This window comes from Ursus arctos, unplaced genomic scaffold, assembly GCF_023065955.2.
Source record: "Ursus arctos isolate Adak ecotype North America unplaced genomic scaffold, UrsArc2.0 scaffold_33, whole genome shotgun sequence".
In the NCBI taxonomy this organism is placed as follows: domain Eukaryota; kingdom Metazoa; phylum Chordata; class Mammalia; order Carnivora; family Ursidae; genus Ursus; species Ursus arctos.
In genome coordinates this window covers 26,357,155-26,380,902 of record NW_026623019.1, presented here as the reverse complement: position 1 = coordinate 26,380,902, position 23,748 = coordinate 26,357,155, and the positions used below count along the sequence as shown (strand labels likewise).

The 23,748-nt window shown below is 42.5% G+C and overlaps 1 protein-coding gene across 11 annotated transcripts in view; it reads right to left on the bottom strand.

Moving 5' to 3' along the window:
• AOPEP (aminopeptidase O (putative)) overlaps nt 1-23,748 on the bottom strand; it is a 325,938-nt gene that overhangs the window by 61,338 nt on the left and 240,852 nt on the right. For 10 of the 11 annotated variants that reach the window (XM_026518708.4, XM_057305595.1, XM_048218337.2 and 7 more), the window contains 2 exons: nt 13,338-13,400; nt 12,852-12,926 (listed from right to left, as the gene is read on the bottom strand). In XM_026518708.4, the coding sequence (XP_026374493.2) occupies nt 12,852-12,926; nt 13,338-13,400 (138 nt within the window). Of the gene's footprint in view, nt 1-12,217; nt 12,298-12,851; nt 12,927-13,337; nt 13,401-23,748 lie in introns of those variants that run through there. The other variant, XM_057305594.1, reaches the window with a different exon arrangement.

The following is a 23,748-nucleotide window of genomic DNA, read 5'->3' as shown; positions in this document are numbered from 1 at the left end:
TTATGTGGGCACACTCGCATGTGACTGAAAAACTACCACCACCACATTTTCATGTTGTACTTGCTTAGACTGTGATAAGAATCACAAAAACTTCAAATAAACTGTGCCTTGTACGATTCACTAACTTAACATGGAAAGCAAAAGTTCACGTCAACCTTGGAGACACCAGCTGCCTCACCATGACGTCTTTCTCTGTGCTCAGAAGTGAGTGAGCCCTCAAAATCGGATGCAGTCCATGCCTCACCAAGCCTCCGTCCACTGGGAAAAGGCCCGCACTCTGCATGTGTTCCTAGGTGACAAGGGATGACCTTGAAGGGACATCCTAAGTCTCCCAGACCTTCTTTCCGGGCCTCCCTCAAGTGTTCACGCCCTACAACATAACAAAGACCAGCGCGACCCGCTTCTTCTCACCTGGAACCCGAGGCTATTCTGCCTCCGCACCCTGCTTTGTGGAACTGCCCAGCTGAAGAGAGCAAAAAAAAAAGGGGGGGGGGGCAGAGGACAGACCTGGGCTCTGGTCCCAGGCCAGCACTCCAGCCTGGAACCCGAAGCTTCTTGGGGCCTCCATGTTCTCCCATGTAAGAGAAAGGCTGGCCTTGAGGAAGCTGTAGGGTCTCCTGAGTTTAACAGCTCGGTCCCATACAACCTCCCAGATAAAGTGCTAAACTGAAACCTGAGTTGTTCAACTTTCCATGTGACAGTTTCCCCCCTCATTTCCTCTCTTGCGGTCCGGCACACTCAAGTGTTCAGGACCTCAAGCAGTTTTCTTAACATCACAGTCACTAGGCCACTCGTCCAGGTGCTGGACGTGTAACTTCAGCAGTGATTTCAGACAGCTCCTTGGTGGCAGTGGTTCTATGTTCTGAGGTTCTCAACCTTTAGCTCCCCCCCACCTTCTGTGCGGCAGCATAAGACCAAGAGGAGAGTTTCATACACCTACAAGCCATGTTCCCTTTATCATTCACCTATCTTTGAGAGGGAGAGAGCAAGCATGGGGGGAGGGCAGGCTCCACACTCAGTACAGAGCCCAACACAGGGCTCCAAGCCCACGGCCCCGAGATCATGACCTGAGCCGAAATCAAGAGTCAGGACGCTTAACTGACTGCGCCCCCCATGTTCCCTTTAACATTTAGAAACTCAACATGACTAAGAATCACTTCAGAGAAAATAATCATTTCACAGACAAACTACCTGTACCAGAATTCACTTTTTGTCCTGAAATAAATGAAACACTGCAACCCTGTCTAGTGAAAGGCAACAGAGGTAACTGGAACCTCCCCTTCAACCAGACATGTCCTGCAAAGTGACCATGGAGGGCAAGATGTGCCCCATATTAAGTGTCTTTCATTAGCTGGGCATTGGTATAAGCTCCACCAGCCTTCAAAGGAACTTCGCATCAAAATAGTTTGGCCTGAAGTTGCAAAAGCAATGCCATACTGAGAGTAAGAAATGACTACAGACTGATCTAAAATGGAGCTCTGCTAGACTATAGATCTTACAGCCAGAAGAGCACTTTGAGAGCTTCCAGTCTGGACAAACTGGAGAGAGAGGCCAATGAGATGCCACAGCAGCTCTGAGAAAAAGGACGAGTCTTCTAGAGTAAAGCCAGAAGAGAAGGGGGAAACACAGAACCCTGCAAAAGCACTACTGCACATGTGCTGCCAGCTAAAGAACAGTAAGAAACCACGGCTGGATTTTTCTTTTAATCAGTAAAGAAATTTAAGAATGTTTTCCTGTCACGATCACAGAGAAGAAAAACCCAAAGGACTGGTGTTCCTATCGACATCAGAAGGTCATCGGCCTTTCACAGGCGTCTGAAGAGGAGCTGTAAAATGTATTAAATATTTAGTACGTGCCAGCTGTCTTAGGTAAGTCACCTCACCTAACTCCCACAAAGCCCCCGGGAGGCAAGGATCTACCCCCTGTGACAGGATGACAAGTGGTGACACAGTAAACAGGGACCACCTTGGGAGCCAGACCTGAGGAGCACCTCTCCGAGACACGAGCACATCTCAGCAGAAAACAACTAGATTTCATCAGACCAAATTCCAGAGAGGATAAGAATGGATCATTCAACAAAGATCAAAAGAAAGCCACACCCAACAAGGCTATGAGGACAGAGAGGAGCCTGAGTCACAGGGAGCCGGGACTGGGAACAAAAACAGGCTGCTCCGTCTCCAACTGACGCAGGAGAACTCCAGGCTCCGTGACTCATTTGGGACTCCTGGGTGAGACATTCAGGTTTTGCAGGGGCTGCTCTATGAGGTGCCTCCTGAGCTGGACAATGGAGGGCAAAAGCACATTAGGGTGTACAGATACTTCCAGATCCCCACAAGAAATAAACGCATTAAGTGAAGAAAGCATGGTCCAAGTCCCACGAAAATGGCTAAAATAAAGAAGTGACAATTCCAAGTGCGGATGAGGAGACAGGAACCGGGAACCGCAAGCACCGCCAGCAAGAGAAGTATGTCCCCACGAAGGCAGTTAAACACTATTCATAGCAAGCCTGCAAAAAACTGCCAAAACTCCAAATGTCTGTCAACCAGTAAACAGATACACAAAACGTAGCACCCCCACACGATGGAATACTACCGTGTCATGAAAAGGAACAGACACCGAGACGCGCAATACTGCTGAACCTCAGAACGGCTGATAAATGAAAGAAGCCAAGTCCAAAAGACTCAAGTGTGTATGCTTCCATTTATAGGAAATTTCCAGAAAAGGCAAAACTCTAAAGACAGAAAGCATATTAGCAGTTGCCTGGGGCTAGGCGTAGGGATGGGGATTGACCACAAATGGACACAAGGGAACTTCCTGGTGATGGAAATGTTCTAAAACTGGACCGTGGTGATGGCTGCACAATTGCATGTCTTAAAACTCAAGAAACTGGATATGGGTGCATTTTATGGCATATAAAACATACGGGACATAGAACTCAGTCAAGCTGCTACAAGAGAGAATGGGAACCACTATCTTCTGCTGTCTGTGGGAGCGCTCAGCAACCTTTACCGTTACTACTGGGAATCACTGTTAAAGCTGTGCCTTCAACACTGAAAACTAAAGCTCCTGTGGCTGACAGTTAAGGAGAAAAACTCAGAAACCAAATTGTGCATGAACACAACCCAGAGCTGTTTCTCTTCCAGATTCTTTCTGGTGTTCCTCCCTTGACTTCTGCTCCTCACGGAGATCATGAAGTTTTCTTGGACACCAAATGAAAATTAACTCTATGGTTTTCAGTTCAAATGAGGCCACATAAAATGAGAACTGTTGCCTTTTCTATGAAAAGATCTTTTCCCACTTTACATAGTTTCCTCGATATTAATTACTGCAAAGCAGTTTGCTTTCCTGCTTCATCTGTATGAAGTCTGAACCTTCACACACCTGTGATTTAGAATTTAACACTCTGAAAAACAAACCTTTCTTGATTTTAGAGATGTAAAATGTTAAAGGATTTGGATATGCACTTATGTCATTTTGCGGCCCACCTGACTAGTCTATTCGTGCTCATCTTCAGAAAGATAAAAGGGGCATATAATTATTTTTTAATAACTTTTTTTTTAAAGGGGGTCATGCTAAATCTGCTGAAAACAAGTGGGATGCTTTTTGAATTATAGAACACAACATTCAAAAATCACAAGAGGAAACTGAAGGACTCTAGAACTTGCAGTCACCACCCCTATTCTGAAACATTCTCATTTCTCATTTTGCCTCGAAACCAAATGTTTAGGGAAGGGAAAAATCCCAAAACTTAATAATGCAAATAAAAGGGAAAAAAACAGAGTGAAAGAGATTGAAAACTTTATACATCCTCAAGTCCGGAGGTAGCCTGAACTCGCTGCAGGCCTCTGACTGCACCTGAGCCAAAGGGAAATACTAATTTCCCAGTTTCAGTATGTTCTCATGAAGACAATCAGAACTTTGAGAACCGAAACTCAATCCTACAAAATAACAAAAGTTGAGTAAACTGGAATATTTGTATCCTATCATCCTGGAGAAGACTTATGGAGAATGCAAAAAGCCCACAGTGAAAGGTTCCCTTTCCTTACAGAGACCCAAACTGCTCTGCATACATACCTGATGTACCACTGATAGTGGTTTGATTCAATTCTGTTTCCTACTCTATACAGTTTTTTACATTCAACTGTAAACTCTTTCAGGACTGTTTTCCATTCATTTCTGTACTCTGTACTCCTTATTCAGGGCTTTGGTACATTGTGGATATGCAGTGAAGTTAGTAAATAAATTGTTCAAATAAACACAGAATTTAATAAGGAATGTGTTATACATGGAATTATAGGCAGTATTATATTTCTAGCCTTGGGTTTTTAAATCATCCTGATTCGTTAGTGTCAGCAGAATTTTATGATAGGTTCCAGCACTACTTGCAAAACATGGATGAATTTATTTTTAAAAATCACATATTCAAATAAAGACATTAACATTATTTACATGTATGTCAATCAAACCCCTATCTATGCTTACAAATCAGGTAAAAGCATTAAAATGGATTCAGTTAATTCAGTTAGCCAATTTCCCACCATAACTTCCAGGCTTCATGTGTAAAGGGTTGCTTTATCCAAACAAGGTGCAGGCATGGAAACTCGAGTCCAGGGTAGCCTCAGGTAAAATGCATCATATACTCATGTCCTTAGTTTATGCCACACTGGTTTGAATTTACTTATCACATGCTGCTTTGTAAATGATCTTTGATATGTGTGTGTTTTATCTCCCATGGCCAGAAATGACATCTCCTGTTTCTCTGGTATTTTCCAGCAGCTTCTTACACAGGTCTTATGTACAACACATCTAAGAAAACAGGCTGGCTGATTAGAACTGACTTGGGTTTTCAGCTTTCATTTTCTGAAAAACAGAGCCCTTTAATTTTTTTTCCCTGTATATTGCACTGTGCACAAACCATGACCATGTAAACCCAGTTTTGTGTGGGAAACTATTTCGGGCAAGAGTGTATGAAGAATAAAACAGAGAAGGAGTTTGCTACATGAGAGACTTTCAGAAAGCACCACTGCGTTAGGCCAGCAGTTCTCATGCACGGGCACAGAAAGCTGCTGATCACATGGAATCAGTGAGCGTTTATATACTGTTAAGATGCAGACAAAAGACTTCAGAGGATCCACTTTAGATTTCTCACAAATATAAAGCCAACTCAAATCCGACTGCCCATAAAATGAAGTACTCTAAATTCTAAAGTTCCTCACAACATGGGACTTTGAAGAATAACGAGAAAGGAAAATAAATTTAAAGCACTTCATACACAGTATCCTAGTTGGTCTTCAAATCCACTCTCTTGAGCAGTAAAAAAGGTTACCATTATCCTCATTTTACAAATGAGCAAAATAAAGCTCAAAAGCCAATTGACAACTAGGAAAACTAACCCACAATGAGACACATTCAAGTAACATTTTTGGAATTTAAAGAAAAAAAAAATCTGGGTGTCCAGGAGAAAAGACCAGATCACTTTGAGGGAAAGCAATGAAACCGGTGGCGAGACAATGGAGTAACAAACTCAAGATACCTCAACAAAGAAAACATGAATCAAGAATTTTATATCTAGTTGAACTGGCCTTCACGGGGAAAGAGCACAAACTTACAAACGTGCAAGAACTCAGGAAATAGAGGTGCCCCACACTCTTCCTGAGAAATCCACTCTAGAACTAGCTTAAAAAACCAAAGTCCCTGAGATCAGTTGTACGCAGGCAGCTGATGAACATTACCGATTTACTTGCAGAATTAAAACTATGTGATTTTATAAAACATACGGTAGGTAAGTATACAACGTCTGCATGCTCTGACCTCATAAATCTAATAAGAAGGGAGGAAATGGGAAGAATATAGATGAACAATACAACCAGCTCGTTGGCCATGTTAAAGGCATTTATCTGGAAGCAACAAGACAATATTTCAAGTCACATGATAGAAAATAAAGAGAGGAGGGGCAAAAAAAGGTTAATATCTAATTTTACTACTGCTCACAGCAGGAAATCAATACATAAGAGGAAAAAAAAAATGAAGAGACCAGAATGTATTATTATGTCAAAGTAACCACTAGGACAAAAATCCAAGTTTTCTAAATACCAAAAATGGACAAAAGAAAAAAATACATCATAAAACTATGCGAAAGAATCAAGGCCAAACATACTGATTAATTTTATAATTAATGTACATTGGCTTAACTGGCCTATTAAATGAAAGGATTTCCAGATGAGAGCAAAAGTCAAGGGACAAACTCAAGGAGCACGCAACTAGGTGGCAGAGTTGGGACCAGGGTCAGGCCTTCCCGGCTCTGAGCTCTCTTTCGAGAAGGCATGAACAAGATGACCACCGACAACCAGGACGGCTCTACCAAACGTGCTTTCATGAAAACTGCTGTCATTAAAGACCAAAATGATAAAATAAAAACTGGGACGTTACAATTTCTTAAAAATGTAACAGCCAGGTATGACTTAATAAGGTAAGAGCTGTGAGCAGGATTCATTCATCTAATTCATTCGACAAATATTTTTCAAGGCTGCGTGTGGTCAGGCCCTTCTCTAGGTGGTGGCGCTACGAGGCTTGAGTGTCATTTTTGCTGTGTGCAGAGGCCCAGAAATACAAATGAAATACAGGCTGGATATACTTCAAGGTATAGTGTCTGCCTCCTAGAAGAGAAGATGAATGGAAACCGTAACAGGCCCTAAACTCCGCTGACACTGGTAGGTGCTACTAAAATAACGCATCTTATTAGTGCCAGATGATACCAGGCACAAAGCAGCAGTCATTAAAATGCCTCAGATGAGAATAATTGCCAAGTAAAGCATTCTATCACAGGAACGTAACTAATGCTTCCTATAAAAGTAACTAAAAAGTCATGAAATTGTTCTCTGCCCGCCTCCCCTTTCCAGCCAAACTCATGTTTTATATTAAAATGGCTTTCATCTTTCACGGCATAGAAGAGCTGCTGGCTGCTGGCATCGAATCTGCTAAAATCAACAACAGTGTAATTATCTGCACACTTTCAAGTGTTTTCAAAATACTCGCTGGTTGGGATTTTCCTCATTTAGAAATGTATGCTTTATGCTGGTGGTCTAGGGCTGTCAATGGCTTGGGTTAAAAAAAAACTTTTTTTAAATCTTGCCCAAAGCATTCTTTCCTGCGGCAGTTATTTGATTTGTTTAGGCCTCGCCTACTTTGAGAGTGTCTGCCCCAGTCCACGACACCCCCACAGCACACCGCTGGTCTGCAGCACTACTCTAATGGTGCATTTACACGAGCGGATACATGCAAAGCACTCAGAACAGTGCCTGACACATGACAAGTGTCAGCTATTATTATATTAATAGTTCCATTCACAGATTCTTTTTAAAATACGTGAATAAGTGCGTGAGGGTAAGTGGATGACTATACTTTAATTTTCTCCGTTGTGCTAGTTGAAAATGGAAGGGATTTCAGTACACTCGCAATTCTTAGAATATTTTTTATAAACTGCAGATTCTTAAAAAAATAAATCTACAGAACAGATGAACATTTAATGGTATAAAATCATACAGACCAGACTTCCTTCCTGAGGCTACCAAAAATACATTTTATCAGCAATTCTTCCTTGGTCCAGGTTTGGGGGGGGGGGGCCTGAAAAAGCCAAGATCTTGTGAAACCGGATCTAACTTGAGACCTGGGTACAGAGAATTTAATAAATTATGTATTTGCTAGGAATTTACAAGGAAAAAAAGGAGACCCATGAATAAGACCTAGTTCTAAATATTGCAGCAATAAAATAACGAATTGCATATTAACAGCGCTGTAATTACTCTTTTTGTTTGGTTTCTTTGTAATTACTTTTAATAAATTACTCTGCCTCTCCCCATCACTCAAGTAAGTTGTCATCCAGAGGCACAATCAGTACAACACAGGACACAAAGCCACTCACAGATAGGGAGGGCGGCTGGTGCCTCAAGAGCAGTGACTCATTAGAACCCATAAAGCTTTTCTATGGAGATCAAGTATCAATGAAGCTATTGTCAGAGATTACAGCTATATAAATGTAGACTAGTTATGAATTCTCACAGGGCAAGAGCATTTTCAAAAAGAAGCAAGGGCACCAATGCCTGGGAAACCACTCAACACCAATGCTGCCTCAGTTGCATAAGAGTGGCTGCCTGAAGCCTACCATTTTGCTGAATGTGGGGTAGTTCCTATAAAGTGAAGCGACCCTTGGTTCAGCCCTCCCTAAATTCATCTTGTGCCATTTTGCCAAGCTTTGTATCCTGACAGCTCCAGAGTCAAGCCTAACACCGTCACCGTCTGCTGTTACGGGTCCAAGTAAGAGCCAGATAATTTTTATTAGTCTTTAAATAGTTTTCCAGAAATCATAAACTTAATATAAAACAGACCTTTGTCACAAAAGACAAACAGCAGTAAAGCACTTTGTTAAATAGTTTAAAGTTTGTACCTACCTTTAACATGTTGAATATCTCAATATTAGAATTGTAATAAAAACATTTTCTTAGAACATATAAAAATTTTAAAAGGAGCAATAAATGTAGCAAATGCATAAACCAAATTGGGTTTTATATACAATTTTTTAAATCTGTAAATTCTTACTCATATCAAGATTATCACTGCAGTTCAGAATCAAACGAATGGAGAGAGCAAATGAAATAAAAGTGAGAGAAAATGCTCCAGAATCTAGGAAGCATATTATCACAAAGAAAATAGTGCCTGCGTTTGTTTTCTCAAGACTCAGAAAACAGAATTTATCATTTGGCTCCAACTAAAATGGCCATTAAAAACAATATAAAGTCCACATTTTCACAACCATCTTTCTAGATCTTTATGTTTTGCTCACTATTTCAAGGAAAACTTCACCGAATTTTTAAACAATTTCATGCTCTAAAATACTGTTTTTCAGGTTTCGGCAGGAAAGAACAATTAGGTTACCTTAAAGGGTGCTTTTGTTAGAAACCGTTTGCACCTAGTGTTGCTTATGACTAATCGTAACACAGGCCAGACACTCACCCTCGCCAAGACCACTAGCTTGGAAACAAACTAACACAAGTAAGGGATAGCTTGTTAATAATAATAGCCAACCTTAGTGTCACTGAATTTTCAGTGTTTTGAAAGTCTGCCAGTGCATACTTGTGACATCATCTTATATACTCGATGATGACCAGAAATGAGTATGATAAAATGTATTCTCTGTACATTATCACGTATGCATAAAACAGGATTTCAGGTGCTTCTTTTGAATCTAAAAATCGGCATTTTCTTCTAAGGGAATCATACGTCATTCATATATTTTCCCCAACATGCTATTCATTGTTCTATACTATAATATTACTAACCCTTAAAATAAAAAAACTATTCAAAACCTTTATATTTCACGTATATTTATAAAAGTATATTATCCCTTAATCTTTGAATGTGATGGATAATCTACATTTATCTTTCAATCAGTTAAAGATAAAAGCTGAAAAAAAATTATGTTCCTCTTCCAAACCCCACAGCCACTCAGCAACATCTATTAACATTATTTTGAAAAATACACATACAACTCGCTGTTGCCACCGCCATTGTTTCACTGCCTCTTGCAGAGCTGGCAGATCCATTCCCCCTGATTGTTCTTTGTGTAGTTGTTCATGTTCTCCTTGCCTTTCTGTTGCACAAGTTACTCAAACTAAATGAAAGGAATGTGAAATACTGCAGAAGAGAGACTATCAGAATGTAAGGAGAAAACACCTGAGGACCAGAGGCTAAAGAGAGGCGACTTTTGTCATTTGAAATGAAAGAAACAGAAACCAGTAGGAAGGAATTGAGTTGCACCAGTGGAAAGGGGGTGAAGATGTGAAGAGGAAAATAAAATGAAAGTAAATGTCAGAGAAGACAAAAGATGCGTCAGGCAGACCGATGTGGCTTCAGGAAGAGGAGAGCCGAAAACCTGTAAGGCGGCGCGGAAAGACAGCACAGCTACCTGGTGGGTGGGTAGCGGGGAAGGAATGACTTGCACGGTAAGCAGAAGAGCCAGGAAAGGCCAGGAGAACATTTTAAACCCACTTCTCCGGGTGGTACCTCTCACTCACCCCAGTTTACTTTATTTCATTATTCGTTATTTTAACCCACAGCTGAGAACCGGGTAAGTTTGTTTTGCTTCCCCTTCTGAGTTCACTGAAAAACTCAACCCATAGATCAGACTGTGTCGATCACTTAGCACCTTCGTGATTTTCTTAAAGGGGGAAAACAAATACCTCCTGTAAGATGACATTCGCTACCTATAATTCCTCACCCGTTGCCCGCTTCCAGACTCAGGCCTTGCACCACTGCTCTGTTTGCCTTCCTCAGGCAGGTCAGACAACTCTGCTTTCCACAAGTCAGTAAATACTGGAGGAAAAACGTTCCAACCCTCCCACGGTTAAACACAGACTAGTTACCCAAGTTCAGTCATCTGGGCTGAATCCTGCGTGAGCCTGAAGATGTAAACAGAAACTGGGGGATTGGAGGAAGGGCAGCGTGCGGGAGAAGCAGGGCAAAGAAAACAAAGTAGGCAAATAAAAGCAATGGGCAGACTTAAAATTATGCCGACAGGAAATGACTAAACCTCATTTTCTTATTTTACAGTAACAGAAAATGAATAAAAACTGAAAATACCACAGTTTCATCTCAATGTTGTAAAAAAGATAGTGGATGCGTTAAAAAGGAGAAATTGGCTAATCAGCTTCTACTTGTGGTATGGCAGACATTTGAAAACATTTATGAAACTCAACCGTGAGTTGACTACTGAGATTCCTACTAATAACAGGTTCAAATTGTAGCAAAAGGTTAACACATGACCTCGGTTTAAATACTCATTACCACACAGAATTCGATCTGTATTTCAGAATAGACACTGGGGCAATCAGGGGACGGCACCTCGGCTACCAGCTGCGGGGTGGCTTCTGTGCCTTTCGGAACTTGCTCTAGCACCCTTGGTCACTGAGCACACTCCTTTTCACCCTGCCCTTGAAAATATCTCCTGCTTTGCCTCAGCAAGCTCCAAACCCTCTCCTGGGTGCAACAGAGGCAAAACAGTGGGCAAAGGGCTTGGCTGCTGTGCAGAGCCAGGAAGAAAGACTGGACACACTGGTAATTAATATTCTCTGATCCAACTCTGAAATTTCCCATCTTCTGGCCTTCTCCACCTCCTCCCTCAAAGCTAGTCAGCTTGAAGCTTCACTCCTTGAAAGGAAGTTCAGCTTGTTGGTCCCAATCTACTTTATTTCTGTATCCTCTCTAAAACTGCTGCCCACATTTTCTAAGAAGAGAAGTCAAACGTGCGCCCTGCTCGTAAGCTCTGATACACAGCCTCTATCGAGGAGAAAGGCTCAGCAAGAACCCCATTTTCTTGGGCGGTGAAGTCCTCAGGCCCCTCCTTCTCATTCTCAGAAGGCAATGGTCAGATCACGGGTATCACACGTGTGGTTACTTCAAGCTCAGATTTTGGGAGTGATGGTGCCGACTAATCCACAAAGGTAACGGCTTCCCTTCATTCCCGCGTGACATACGGGCAATCATCTTTTTGGCTTAAAAAAATAATAGCCAGAAAATATTCTTTGACATACTAAGCAAGCCATAAAACTTTTTCCTTCTTTGGACATTTTATGATCTCATTCATCACCTCCCAGCCATTTTTTAAAGCACCTGGAGCATGAAAGTTAAACAAACACAGCCTACCATAGCATGCCGAGGTATGGTCAGAAGACTCAAGTCTATTCAAAATGAAACCTTTTTCTATTACTTTTTAACTCAAGTGATAGACATGACTCTGTTTAAAAACGTTAAGGGCTGGGGTACCACGTTTCATGCGCTGTCTCCCTACTAATGACCAGGATCCTAGGCTAGTTCTTTCCCCAGTTTTCTTAGAAGCTGTCCTTGGTATCCTTACACGCACTCTGAAACTCTGGAATCATCTCCATTATGATGTGCTTTGTGCACATTCGCGGACGCTGCAATGCCCATACTAAGGCAACACATCAGAGAAGTTGGCAGCAATGCTATCAGCAAGAATTTGGCTTCAGAATCAGGAGTGATTCATCATACATTCTAGCAGCAGAAAAACAACACACACATCTATTTTAATCCCCTGGTGCTATCAAGAATCAAAAAACAGTACAGTAATTAAGTAAACGCAACACAAATCATATCTGCTGAAATGTTGGTTAAGCATTATTCAGAAAACAACATGCTACTTACCTTACTTCATAACATTTATTACAATGACAAATCAAGTTTTAATTTAACACAATTTCAGGAGAAAATAGGTAGTCCAAACTTCTGCAAAGTAACATAATGAAATTCTAAATTTAGAAAAATTCTCATTTGCTTTACAGTAGATAAAATCCCTCCTAGTGTTTCAAAAGAAATCCACTTCTTTCATCTCCCTCCATTTTTAAGATTACTCTAATTTAAAGTCTAAAGGCTAAATGAGTGAGTGCACTACTCTATCACAACCAGAGAAACCTGGTATTTCGGGCAATTTATTCAGAATACCCCCCCCCCTTTGTAGAGGTACCTTAACAACTGCCGTAACAACTACTAACGGGTCTAATATAATAATGGAACCCGCTTCCGTCCAATTGCTCTATTTAATGAGCATGAAACGTATCTCCAACCCGAGTCATTTTCTTACTTGCTGAGAATACAGTATGTCCATGATTATTAGCATTTTCAACCAATATTTCTGCATAACCTTCCATGTTAATTTACGGCTTACTGTACATTCAATTAAAACTTAAAGAATGCTACTCTATTGTTATGACCAAGTCCTCCGGGGCAGACGGGGAGATTTCTCAAGAACTCCACCCAGTGCTCTGTTTCGGGGACCCTACCTTTTCAAACACTTCTTCAGCCTCCCTTCGTTTCCGTTTTCGGGGTCTCCGGTTCACTCGAATCCATTTCTCGACCTGAAGTTCAAAAACCACAGAGCAATTTAAACACGACGACGGGTCGTGAGGGCCGTCCCTCTGCGCGAGAAAGAAACGATCAACCGCCTCGCGACTCTGCCTTCCAGGCTTCACCTGGGGAAGCCACAGGCACCTTCCGGGCCCGCCGGGTGGCCTCAGCGCCGGGGGCCCAGGAGACGCGCGGGCGTGCGGCGTGCAGCGTGCCGAGGCCGTGACCTTCGCCCGGGCGGCTCCCTCCGGTCACGGGCCCGGTCGGCCACCCCCGAGCCGGTGCGCGCCGGAGCCCCCAAAAGGGGCCATCTTACCCACCGCTGTCGCGCGTCGGCGCCGCGGGGAGTCGGCGGTGGGGATGCTGCGCCGGACCCACCGCCCCAGGGAGGGGAGCGCAGGGAGCGCGCCTCCCGCACTCACCTCGGCGCTCACTTGCAGCGCGAGCCCGCACTCCGCCCCGGCCTGGCGCTCCCTCTGCAGCGGCTGCGGGGGAAGGGGAAAGAGTCAAGTTTACCCCGGGAGCCGCCCCAACCTCCCTCCCCCGCGCCCCACCAACTCGGCGCGCCGACCCACTACCTCGCCGGCGGAAGGTGAGGGTGGGAGCGAGGGCCCCGCCGCCCGCGCCCAGCGCCCGCCGCCCGGCCGGCCCGCCGGAGAGCAGCGGGCGCGCGGGGCCCGCAACACCTAAGGCGCAGCGCGGGCGGCGGGGCGGCGCGGGGCCGGGGCGGCGGCGCGGGCGGAGGGCGGGCGCTGGGGCGGGGGCGGGGCCTGCCTTAAAGGTATAGGCGGCCTCGCGGTCCTCCCCGCAGGTCGCCCCCGCCCCCGCCCCCGCCGGCGCGCCGGCTATTTTATTGTTCTCTTTGCGAACGTCTTTCTTTCTCTCCCCGCGTCCGGCCCGCGCCCGCGCTCCCGCGCCCTCCCACGCGCGGACCGACCTGGGCGCGCACGCCTTACCTTTCCAGCCCCCACCCCCCGCGGGCAGCTGGCGACCCGCGAAAGGGTTTCTCGGCCGCTTTGCGAGCCAGAGCGCGGCCGGGCGGTAGGCGAAAGGGCTTAGCTCGAGAAGCGCCCCCACGCCCGCGGCCAGCCGAACTCGCTCCTCGGGTCAGAAACCTAAGTGTCCAGATGGCCTTCGCGGAGCGGAAAGGAACTTTCCTAGTGGAATTTTTTTCCGGGAATGGATTAGACGCCATTAAGTAGACGTTTTTTCGGTGGCCCCTCCGGACTCCGGGGCGGTGGCAGGTGACTTCCCGGGGGAGAAACCCGGAGCGCGTAAAAGGCGAGCCCCGCGCACCGCCCGCGCCTCGACGGAGCCTGTGCGCTCTGACTAAGCGCAGTCAGCGCCGCACGCGCCCTGCTCGCGGACCCCCACAGCGACTGGGGAGAATTTAAAAGGAGACACTCTGTCTTCACAATTAGGGGGATAGTTTCCACTTAGTTTGTAAAAGTCTGCGATGCTCCAAATTTTTCCGCCGACACCCAAAAGGCTTTCTTCCCATCCGCATCAGAAGTTGGCTGAACCAGAATGGGGGTGAGCGCTTGGGGAGAAGAGTTGGGTCGCACTCGTGTTTGTTGATCTTGACCATCCCTTTAACTTTATCGCATTTCTTTAAAGAAAATCTGTCTTGCCCTCTCTTTATTGCTACTCCATCCTTCTTTCAAGATCAAAAGCTTTAGATCAAAGCCAAGATCAAACTCACTACTTTAAATAGAAGCAACTTTGCCACGGAGTATTTTACACAAAGAGGAGCTTCTTAATGGAGACATCAGAGTGGAAAACTTTATTTTATCCCTTCATCCCATATTCATAACTGGACTACTTAAAATCACATTGATGATGCACTTATATGTCCTAAAATAAACAACAGGTCTGCTCAAATGGGGGATTCTTGCCTTGTGTTTATGGTTCCAGGAATACAAAAAAAAAAAAAAAAAAAAAGTAACTCTATAGAGTTAGACATATTAACCATTTTGTATAATTATTAGCTAAGTACTATGAAATGCATGCTCATTTCCTAAAGATTTTTCAAAGTGGTATCGAATCTTCTTATATATCATGTATGATTACCATATACAATGTTTCCACTGCAAAAGAAATGCATAAAAATAGTCAATGCCTTGCACATCTCCAGTGCACGTACAAAGGCAGGCACAAGTTACGAATGATGCAGTGGATTATGTAATTGCAGAGCTGCTTACTTTATGGACATAAAACCTCCTACTATTTGAGCTTCCTTGCTACTAATAACAGTTCCGGAATCAACAGAGATCTACCACTGGTAGACACTTCCCTTTTACCCATTAGAATTTTTTTCCTTGGGCATTCACTACCCCTAAGAACTCTGATAGAAACCTTTCAGTACTGATGTACTAAAACAGCACCTTGCCTAAATAGACCTTCCTGAAGTATCCTTTTTGTTGACTCATCAACAATTTTTTAACACGTAGCCTTAAAAGAAACAAAAAATAAATTCCAACAATCCAGTAGTGGGAATAGAAAGCTATTGAAAATTAAATCATATACAGACTTCTATGAAAATCTGTTATTACAGATGCATAGTTAGTACTTGAAGGCTTGTTTCCCCTTGTAATTCACATCTGATTGTAGTCTCAAATAGACACACACACAGACAGGATTGTTCCTCATGCTAAAAATCCCATTAAGCCACTGGAAGGATCTTAGGAATTGAGTCCTGGAAATCCTGTCTTGCTGGCAATGACAGTCTCCTTTCTTCCTAGTCTGCAGCTCATGGAGAACCTAATGGTTTCTGGCATAAACTAAGCAAAGGAAAGAGTCCTACCGTCACTCTGCTCTGCTGCTACTCTGAGTAGGTAACAAGAGCTGTGGTCCACTCTGAGCTCCTCCGAACTCCTCTCCTTTGTACTCTTGCACCCTCACACCCACTCCAACAGTCCATCCTCCACTGAGAAGCCAGAATAGTATTTCGAAAGCTAGTTCAAATGATATCACTTTGCTTTACCAAGAATATACTTCTTTCTCTTCACTGCCTGGCTGGCTCCTACTTATTCTCCAGTTCTGGCCTTAAGGGAGGTCTTTCCTTACTCCCCACTCCAAATTATGTCACCCCCACTATTTCTTCTAATAGCATCCTGTTTATTTCTTTTAAATTGCTTATATTTTAGAGCTATTAAAAATTATTTTTAAGAGACTTTATTTTTTATAGCAGATAACAGAAAAATTTATGCAAAAAGCACAGAGTTCCCATATGCCAACATAACACACAGTTTCCTCCATTATTAACATCTTCCATTAGGGTGGTGTTTTTGTTACAATTCAGGAACCAATATTTAATACATCCTTATTAAATAAAGCCCATGGTTTACAGTAGGGTTCACTCTGTGTTGTACAGTTCTATTACAGCTTTTTTTTATTATTAATTTGTTGAATGTCTATCTCCCCAGCTGGACTTTAAAGTCCAGGAAGAAAGAGATGCTGTCTCTTTTGTTCTTGATTTTTGTCAGTCAGCTAAAATACTGCTGGCACATAGTAGATGCTAAATAAATATGTTAAGTAAGTAAATGGAAGGTATAGGAACAAATGACTGAATGAATAGCATATGAAATTTCAAGGGGGAGAGTCTCAAGATGAAGATGTTTCTAATTAATTCCTGTTTATTTCTCCAATAAAATACCTTATTTCGTAAGGAGCACAAAACTGTGCTTTTTTTTTTTTTTTTTTTAAAGAAAGAGACCATGGGACATCAGCCAGGATACTTCTAAAATGACCTTTTAAAAAAAAAGTAAAAATAAAAATAGAAATGAGAAATAAAGATTCTTAATTCCCTCTTATATTAATTATGAAATTTTATTCCAAAATGCAGTGCTAGGAGCTGAATTTGATCTAGAATTAAATAGTAACACATTTCAAAATTATTGGAAAAATATATTTTTTAAAGATTTTATTAATTTATTTGAGAGAGAGAGAGCACACAAGCAGGGAGAGCAGCTGAGGGAGAGAGAGAAGCAGGCTTCCCACTGAGCAGGGAGGCTGACTCAGAGCTGGATCCTGGGACAGTCAGGATCATGAGCTGAGCCAAAGGCAGACACTTACCTGACTGAGCCACCCAGGTGCTCCATTTTATTGGAAAAATATTAATTCTTTTTTATTGTGTTCAATATAACCTCAACACATTTCTCTTTGCCTATCTAAATCTCCCTTTCTTCATGGACTGACTCCAATAAAGGTAGCATGTGGAAAACCTGGAGGAAGAGTACTTTTTTAAAATTGGAATTCCGGGGGTGCCTGGGTGGCTCAGTCAGTTAAATGTCTGACTTTTGATTTAGGCTCAGGTCATGACCTCAGGGTCGTGAGATCCAACCCCCCACCCCCACCCCACTGCACTCCCGCTGGGTGAGGAACCTGCTTGATTCACAAACTCTTCCTCTCCCACAGCCCCCCCCCCCCCCCCGCAGGCATGTGCACTTTATCTCTCCCACTCTCTCTTTCAAAAAATAATAAATAAAAAAATAAAATTGGAATTCTGTAGTCAGGGATGGATATTCTAATAACTATCTTTAAGAAAGTGGTGAAAGCACTTTAAAGCTATCTTTTAAAAACAGATGTTTTCTATTTGAATTAGGTTTTAAAAAATGTTTCATCCAGTAGAGATGCAAGTTTGAAAGGAAGTTGTTTTAAGAAACTTTCTTGTCAATGCAGTTTATAATAGCTGAAGACAATTTCAGAGGCTGAGAAAAATGCCATTGCTTTAGAAGAAAAGTATTACTTAATCTAGTGGCTGGAGATTACTTTTAGAGAGAAAACCTTTTTCTGCTTTTTCCTCCCCCTCCCCCTCCCCCTCCCCCCCCCCCCATCAAGAGGAAATGACTCCTTTCACTGGACTACGGTAGTGATGTCAATTTCATACTGTTAATATGGATGTGCGCTTCTGTTTCACGATGAGCTACAATCCAGAGGAATGAGAAGCAGCAGCGCACCTTCCTAGTCACCTAGAAGGCCGAAAGGGCAAACAAGGGGAGCCCTTTAAATTAGTCCAAACAGCCTCAGAGGGCAAATTACACTCCCTTGAGCACAAGAGAGGAAAAACTATCCGCTGTAAGAAGTCGAAAGATCTTTTAATACCAAACAATGTAGAGAGGTCCAGAAGCTTTCGCTTGTTTCAGAAGGGCTCTATAGTCAACATATATTGATGGTAAATCAAAAAGTAAGCACGTACACAAAACTAGAAATAAAATCAAGGTTAGTTTAAGTTGCAAATAAGAACAAGGAAGTAATATTGATTAGGGTCAAAGTTCTCAAATGTCTAGGTCTTCAACTTTTGCTCTACCCTTTTAGAATGGAACATTCCTTTATGATATCTTTGATTTTAGAAAAATTATCTTTTCTATTATTGCCCATTTTGTGTCTGTGTTAGAATGAATGCCTAATTCTTCTTTCTCAAGACAATTTTGGCCCTGCTAAATGGACCTCTTGGTGGAATCCTTATAAAGCATGGTTTTCCAAAAAGAAAATCCTTCCCACATTTGTTCTGCAGTAAACTGGCTAAGAGAACCTCTTCCTCTCAGTCATCACAACCCTGAACTCACTGTTATTCAGAAACATTTACAGAGCTTGCCTGAGGGAACGCACTCAGCTCTTCCATTTCTAGATCCCCTCTGAGAATCTGATGAAGCATTAGCTATCAGCTTTTGGCTCCCTAGAAAAAAATACACCTACAATCATGCACAGTCCCCTACTCCCTTCCCACACACACATCAACGGTCAGAAGGTTTACAGATTTTTCTGATTGCCCAAACCCCTGCCCTAGATTCTCTAGGATCCTCTTGGATTAGAGCAGACCACCACACACTGGCACAGGACGACGTCTTACTGTTGCTCTGTGAAATTCCTTTTATCGCATTATGTTCTGGTAAGAAGCCATCAACCTTTATTGAGGTGCATTATAAGAAACAGCCCCATAAAACCCATCCCAGTGTTTACTGTAAGGACAGTTTCAGAGGATTGTTTATTACATTAAATAGTAATTTTCTGAGAGGACCCACAGGGAGCCTGGTATCAACATCAGGAATAGCTGGACTCAGGCACCTGGTTTGTTTTACCTCATGAACACTGCAAATTGATCCCTTTTCCCTCTTCTAGAAAATTCTGTGCCCCTACGTTAAACCAAGCATAAGAACTTCAAGGGGTGCATATCGTATGATAATTTAATTCCTGGCCCCCATTTTATTTTCCTACTATTATTTTCACATTGCTTCGTTTTTTATATTTTAATTTATTTTTATCATGCTCTGTTTTGCTTTAGAAGCTGTCTTAACTCCATTTTGGGCAAGGAGGAGTATGAATAAATAAAATATTCTGGGTTTATTTTTTCTTTAACTTTCTTTTTCTTTTTTGGGGGGAAGAAGGGGCTCTGGTAAAATGTTATGGTTCTAATATTTCTCTCCATTAAAAAACACTTAGAAGTGAAGCACAGAAGGTAAGGACGTATGATTATACCCTACTTATAAAATTCAAGGAAAAGAACTGTTAAAAAACAAAACAAAAGTAAATATAGTATTATACAAACATGGTGCTGAACTACTATAAAAATGTTAACCAACCAAGTATTTTACCTCTTTTGATATCAAAACCAGAGAGAATAGGTTTTGACCTCGGGAAGAAGAATGTAAACTGGATATAGAGACAGATTAGTCACTTAAAAAGCATACTGAGAGCCTACTGCAAAACAGACCACTAGACTTTGTGAACACAGAGATGAATAAGACACCATCCCTGTCCTGAGGACACTTGTGTGACCAGGCGGAACCCGGCATAGTATAAGGAGCACACAGGCAGCCTGTAGGATTTGAATCCAGGCTCTGTCATATATTAATCGTGTGACCTCTCTAAGTCTCCTTTCTTAGAGAGTTGGGAAGATCAAGGGATACATGTGATGTGTTTACAAGGGGAGGCAGTTGTCATTTATCAAATTCTAGAAGCAACGCAACATCTCTAGAAGCAGGAGGAAAGTGACCTTAAGACACAAAAAGTACCAAACTGCTACGTATATCAGAGATGGTGGAACCTCAGACCTGGAAGAAAGAACCAGAGTGGCCAGTTCCGTAAGGACTGAATGGTTTGCCAAGTGCTTCCACATACAGATTGCACTGTTTGTTTCGCACACGGTCCCATTTTCAGGATGAAGAAACGGAGTCTCAGGGAATTTTCGAATCTTTTTTTTAAAGGTATTTTATTTTTACGTAATCGCTATACCCCATGTGGGGCTCAAACTCACAGGCCCAAGGTCAAGAGTCACACGCTCTACTGACTGAGTCAGCCAGGTGCCCCAAATTTTCATCTTTAGTACTTAATATTGGGTGGCTCTTAGATCTCCAGGCTGGAAATGTGGTGCTCTTTCTACTCCAGCATGAGAGCTTAAGGAACATCTAGCATGACTGTCTCACTTTAAAATAGCTGCTTAATATGTGGATCAGACCAACCTCAGATCAAAACACAGCCCATAAAATATTATCCCGTACCATAAAAGTCTATTCCAACAGCCATTTCAGCAAACAGATATGGTACACCCCCTTCAACACCTGTATGACTGCAATTCTTTACAGGAGCTTAACATTCATGGGCGTTTTGACCTTAAAGAGTTTCACAGGTGAAATACCAAGTTATCTAGGGGTGGCATTATATCAGAAGGTCCCCTGACCGCTTATTAGAATCGCCAAGAGGGTTTATAGATCCCGATGCCCGGATGGCACTCCAGAACACTGAAATTCACATCCTGAGAGTGGGACCCTGCATCAGTCCTTTTTACAGCCTGCCCCACCCCACCCCCACCCCCGTCTACCCCAGTGACTCCACTGTGCCGCCAGTGTTGAGAACCACTGGTTTAGATCATTTTAATGACGACCCATCTCTAAGAAGTTACTATTAAAAAATTCCAGATGTTTGGGAGACATCTAAATTTCAAGGTCAATGCCACAGAGGACAGCCATCTATTAGGTTCTATTTCAATAAGCCTCTGGGGAAACAGCAGACACAATGCTGGGCAGGATGGGCTGCTGGCCGGACCCAGGGTAGCAGTTCTTATAGCTTATACTTAGGGATAAACTTCTGGACAAGATTGGTTAAGTACACACACACACACACACACACACACACACACACACATGAATTAAAAAGAAGTAGAAGATCTCAACACTAACCAGAAGGGAGGCAAGAATGGATGGATATTTGACTTTTTAAGTCTTTTCCAGGTTCATGGGGAATACAATTCTGGATCCTGAATGAAAAGAGCATAGATCCTTGTCTTTCGGGGAACCTGGAACCTCATATACATATGAGGTGCTATTTCCCACTCATTCCCTGTAGACAATGTTCTAATTATGTCGATGGCTGCCACCTATTCCCTGGGAACAAATATTTTGCATTTGGAAGACTGCTGGCTACAATTAGGGGACAGTGTGTACCAATGGAAAAGACCCTTTGTTATGTGCAAAAGCTACTCTTCCATACAGGAAGCAACCCAGGTTGACCTTCCTTAGTGTTGGGAGCCATGCTCTAACCAAACGGGTTTCCTTATTTAGAAAAACACACTACATTGATGTTATAGGAAAACTACTCTGGCAAAATGTCTTACAAAAGATATTAGTCACTAATTATTTAAAAGCACAAACATATATGTTAACATTTCACTAGCTTGAAAAGCCAACACTCCTATCTAGGTCCCTCTGGCTATTCCCTAAGATGGTGTGGATTCGGTATCTGTAAGTACACACACAAGGAGTGCTTTGTGCTTCATGGTGCCTTCAAAGGAAGCTATGCATTGGGAGTCTGGGGCCCCAGCATGTCTCTTTTTCTTTTTCCAGCATGTCTATTTTTAAAAACATTGGGACTCAGATTGGTTTGCCTGTCATCTGGCCTCCCAAGAGAATCCAATGAAGTCACAATTTGCAAACGAGTACAATGGGCCTAAATCGTCCCATCTCTATTCACAAGTAAGAACACACACGCACGGGCACGCACACACAGAGTAAGGAAAGGAAAATCCATCACGACTAGGCGGGGGGCGGGGGGGCTGTCCCAAATATAAATATTATATGAGAAAGAGCTATTTTCCAGAATGTTTGTTCACCAAACATTTAGAGCCATATAAGAGGTGTTCCAGGACAACAACGGGAAGGGCCGGAATTAATTGGTTGCTAATCTCTTTACTTTTTGTAGGATGTTTCCTCCAGCAGTGGATTAAATCAATGTTTAATGCTACACAGGCCCAGCTGTGTCCATATTAGGAAAGCCCAAGCTCACATCTCTTTCTCTGCGAAAAAAGGATCTGTCCTCCCTCCTTTTGCTCTGCTTCCACCCCCTGCGTGCGTAGGTGGGAGAGTAGGAGCCGGGGAATGTGAACTTGATCCAGCATTGATCAGCCAAGCAGCAAACTCTCATTGTCCTTTAGATACCAAACATAACTTCTCTCTACTAGGGATAAACCCAGCCATTCGGCATACAACACGGCTTTTGTGCTCAGTAGTATGAGAGATGAAAAAGAACCACCAAGAACATTAAAGCTTTATTAGACTCATCATAAACACCTAATATGTAGACTTTGAGAGTCTACCCGGTGAATTTATGTTCGTATTAATATTAGGTATGTTAGACTCTCTTAAACCTATCAATCTTCCGGTCATTTCTGTTTTATAATTACGGATTTCAATTTATAGCATAAATACTGCAGTCTACTTTAGCTTTGCTTTCTATTTGAGCATTTCTTATCTCACTGCCTTGCTCTCTGAGGTTCAAGGGCATTGGAAATCCTGCGAATGCACAATTAAATATGCTGTTGTTGTTTTTAAGCGCTGTCCTATGAATGTGGTTTAACAATCTCTGCACAAAGCCATGTGTCATAAGAAATACACAGTTCAGAACCTAGATCTAGGCACCCTCCGTCCTTACCAGCTAGTAGCTGTGTAACCTTGGGCATGTCACACAACCCTTCTGGGCCTCTAAAAAGGAGATTATGCTATCTGTTTCACAGGGCAGTGCTAAGCATGAAATGAGACAACACATAAACCAAGAGGCACAAAGTAGACCAGTGGATACTAATTCCCTCCCTCTTTCTGCCCAGAAACAAAAGCCTGTCTGGTATTTTGAAAGTAAGTAAACTTTCGAAGGTCTCTAAATAACTGAGTTGTGACATCATAAGAAAAAGCCTCCCCTGACCCCCACACAGACGTGACATCACTGATGGAGCCCACGGTGATACGGCATGGCTGAGCTACTACGGGCAAGTGCCTCTTTCCAAAGGACCGGTGGACACAAGGAAACAAGTTCTCTTTCTCATATGCCTTATGATAAAGGAGATCATTCTGATTCCGGTCCCATCTCACTCAAAACAATAAGTCCACTGTTGTTCTAAGAATATAAAAAATGAAATTTGTTATTTCTACACTGTTCTCTGAAGGTCCCAACATGACAGGTGCTAGATACAAAAACATCTAATATCCTAATAGTAGCTACATGCATTTAAACCCAATGTAATAATTAAGAAGAGAGAAGGATTAAATTCACAAATACAATTCTATACAGAGCTACCCAACGTACATGTTCTTGGATTTACCCATTTATGGTTTAATTCACTAGAAGCATTTATGTGAAACCCAGGCAGACATCCCTCAGTTACAAGATCAATGACAGTGATGAAGAAACACAATTTGAGGAGGAGAGACTCAGTGAGAACTCCGGAGAAGCCAACCTCATAATAAATATAACCAAAAGAGTCTTAAAGAGCATGTATCTTTGGTTGGCCACATGGAATATGAAAAGCGACAGCACACACAAATGAGGAAGAAGGAAGAGAATACA